This window comes from Solanum tuberosum, unplaced genomic scaffold, assembly GCF_000226075.1.
Source record: "Solanum tuberosum cultivar DM 1-3 516 R44 unplaced genomic scaffold, SolTub_3.0 scf00248, whole genome shotgun sequence".
NCBI classification, from domain to species: domain Eukaryota; kingdom Viridiplantae; phylum Streptophyta; class Magnoliopsida; order Solanales; family Solanaceae; genus Solanum; species Solanum tuberosum.
In genome coordinates, this window is record NW_006239172.1 from 50,780 (window position 1) to 53,593 (window position 2,814).

The 2,814-nt window shown below is 27.6% G+C and overlaps 1 protein-coding gene across 1 annotated transcript; it reads left to right on the forward strand.

Moving 5' to 3' along the window:
- Positions 1-513: 513 nt before the first annotated feature.
- On the forward strand, positions 514-1,989 carry LOC102601976 (universal stress protein A-like protein). The gene is made up of 4 exons (XM_006357515.2): positions 514-829; positions 918-1,027; positions 1,116-1,234; positions 1,779-1,989. Exons 1-4 carry the CDS (start codon positions 655-657, stop codon positions 1,867-1,869), a joined length of 495 nt encoding a protein of 164 aa, XP_006357577.1. The 5' UTR covers positions 514-654; the 3' UTR covers positions 1,870-1,989.
- Positions 1,990-2,814: the final 825 nt, after the last annotated feature.

Consider the following 2,814-nt stretch of genomic DNA (forward strand, 5'->3'; position numbering starts at 1 on the left):
AAAATTGATTATAATAATAATAATCTCATTAATAAGTAATAACGCAACATAATTGCTCGTTAAGGCACAAAAATTGTGATGTTCCTTTTAAGAAAGCAAAATTAAACGTATTAAATTGATTTAGTATTTTATTTTAATAAATATAGAAGTTAAAATAAATAATTTTGTGTTTATTTCTAGTTTTTCGTTTTGAGTTAATGAATCCTTCAAGCTAAAACAAAAGAAATAAATAACTTTAACGAAGAATTCACTTTCATCACTTCATGCGGCTAATTAATTAGGAAGTTACTTCCTAGCTACATGACCTACGCTTAATTAATCGAGTCATCGAATATCGATTACAAATATCTTTTATATATATATATATATATTATGTCTCTATATATTAGTCAATTATTGTAAGTCTATAATGCACAAGTGGGGTATATAATAAATATTTGTCCACATGTAAATCGTTAGCACATCATTTGAAAACGAAAGAAGACTTAGGTAACCTTATATAGCTGTCTAAACCAAACCATCTTTTATACCTTTTCCCTTTTTTGTGCCTTTTTTGCTTTCATTTTGCACACGCAAGAACAAAGTATTTAATTTGCATCTCTTTTTATAACAACAATATAGAGAAAATCATCACTAAACAAAAAAATAAAAAAAATGGTGAAAGACAGGACAATTGGTGTGGCAATGGATTTCTCAAAGAGTAGCAAAACAGCTTTGAAATGGGCAATTGATAACTTGGCTGATAAAGATGATACTTTTTATATCATTCACATCAAGACTCATTCTTCTGATGAGTCACGTAATAAGTTATGGGCTCAATCTGGTTCACGTAAGTTGCACATTCAACCTTTTTTTTTTAACTGATTTAACTTGTATACACTGACAGTCTGTAACAATTAATTGATCTTGTCTATTAGCTTTGATTCCGTTGGCGGAGTTTAGGGAGCCAGAAGTATTAGAGAAATATGGTGTGGAGATTGATATTGAACTTCTTGATATGCTTGATACTGCTTCTAGGCAGAAAGAGGTTATTATACATCTTATCAACAAAAAAAAAATCATTTTTTTTTGATAATTTTAGTTTTGTTTAATTTTTTTTATTGATTATTGTATAGATAAAAGTTGTGACCAAACTATATTGGGGAGATGCAAGGGAGAGATTGTGTGAAGCTGTTGAAGATCTGAAGTTGAATTGTTTGGTTATGGGTAGTAGAGGCCTTACTACCCTCCAAAGGTACCTCTTTAATTAATTCCTCTCTTCATAATTTCAACTCTTTTTAAAAAAATTAAAATTTACTTGATAAAATTTAAACTTTGCTTATGTAAGCTTGCTCATATTATTGATTTTAAATCTAAATAAAAAAGAAGAATGGTCGAGAATCAATAGGAAACAATCTATCAACCCTATGGGGTGGGGGTGGGGGGTTAGGTGGAAGCAAAACAGAAAAAAAATGTATCAATTGATCTGTATTTCTTTAGCAATTAAGAAAAATATGCATTTCCTTAAGATAAATAAGTAGGAATTCAACCAAGCACACCATTCAGGACTTTTGTAGCATGTGATAGAAAATATGTATATAAAATATTTAGTTTGTTGGAGAGATCTTGAATTTATGTGTATCGCATAAATTTGCTTTTAATTCGATAAAATTCATTTATATGATTACACTGAATTTGTTTGTTGGTATGGTTACTTGGTAAAATTTGGACCTTTGTCTGTTTCCTCATTCAAGTAAATATGCCTTGCCATTAATATTTTAATTTCTTGGTTAAAACAGGATATTTATGGGAAGTGTGACCAACTATGTAATGTCTCATGCAACCTGTCCTGTCACTGTAGTCAAGGATCCTGATTTCCACAAGCACTGATTAAGAGTTATGGATTAAATAAAGATGATAGCTGTAAAATGTTTTTATTTTTCTATTGTTTCTAATTTCAATAACTAATGGAAAATTGATGACTTGTTCTTATTCGTTTGATCTATTTTATCTTTAGTTCTATCTTGTTTGTAGTCGTGTGAGATGAAAGTCTCATATTGAGTTTTGAATTCTCTTCAAAAGTGGCAACTTCAACTTTAACCATTCAATTTTTTCGATATTCTCATCAAATAGATGACATTTAAAAAAAATAATCTTGCTCTTCTTAGTATGATGTTCAAAAATCTACAAGAAGAAACTATGAAGGCTCTTTTCCAATATAATTGTTTGATACTAACGTAGTATTGATGTATGCATATCAAATGAAATGATCAAGATGCATGTTAGGTGACTCATACGCTATAGCTTAAAACTTCTTTACTTGCCAATCGAAAAAAATATTATCATAATTAACAAAATAACAAACATTATTCATTAAGGAACATTTATAACTCGAACATTAAAACTTATACACACTTGTTTACACTATTTTTTTAAAATTTAATTAAAATTATTTTATATTTAACATCAATATATTACTTAACAATGTTTAACTAATGTGATTTGATATTAGAGACGGATTTAGAATTTGAAGCTCACAAATACGAATTCAATATTTTATCACAACTTATTTAATTTAATGGAACCAAATATATTATATTTACTTGAAGAATAAGCTTTATAGCACATGTACTTTGTGTCAAAAGTTCATCGATTTGAATAAACCTATATAAATTGTTAATTAAATAGTTAATGGCAATGCTCAAATTCTATACATATACAGTTACAAAATTTCTAATTAATTCTAAATATTTAATAATAAACATAATTATTATAATACATATATATTAATTTAAAATAACTATAAAAAAATTTATTTTTACCCCTCCCCCCCCC

Coding starts and splice junctions, on each gene's coding strand:
- LOC102601976 (XM_006357515.2), top strand. CDS start 655: ATGGTGAAAGACAGGACAATTGGTGTGGCAATGGATTTCTCAAAGAGT. Junction 1,028..1,115: donor CTGCTTCTAGGCAGAAAGAG/GTTATTATACAT, acceptor ATTATTGTATAG/ATAAAAGTTGTGACCAAACT. Junction 1,235..1,778: donor GGCCTTACTACCCTCCAAAG/GTACCTCTTTAA, acceptor TGGTTAAAACAG/GATATTTATGGGAAGTGTGA.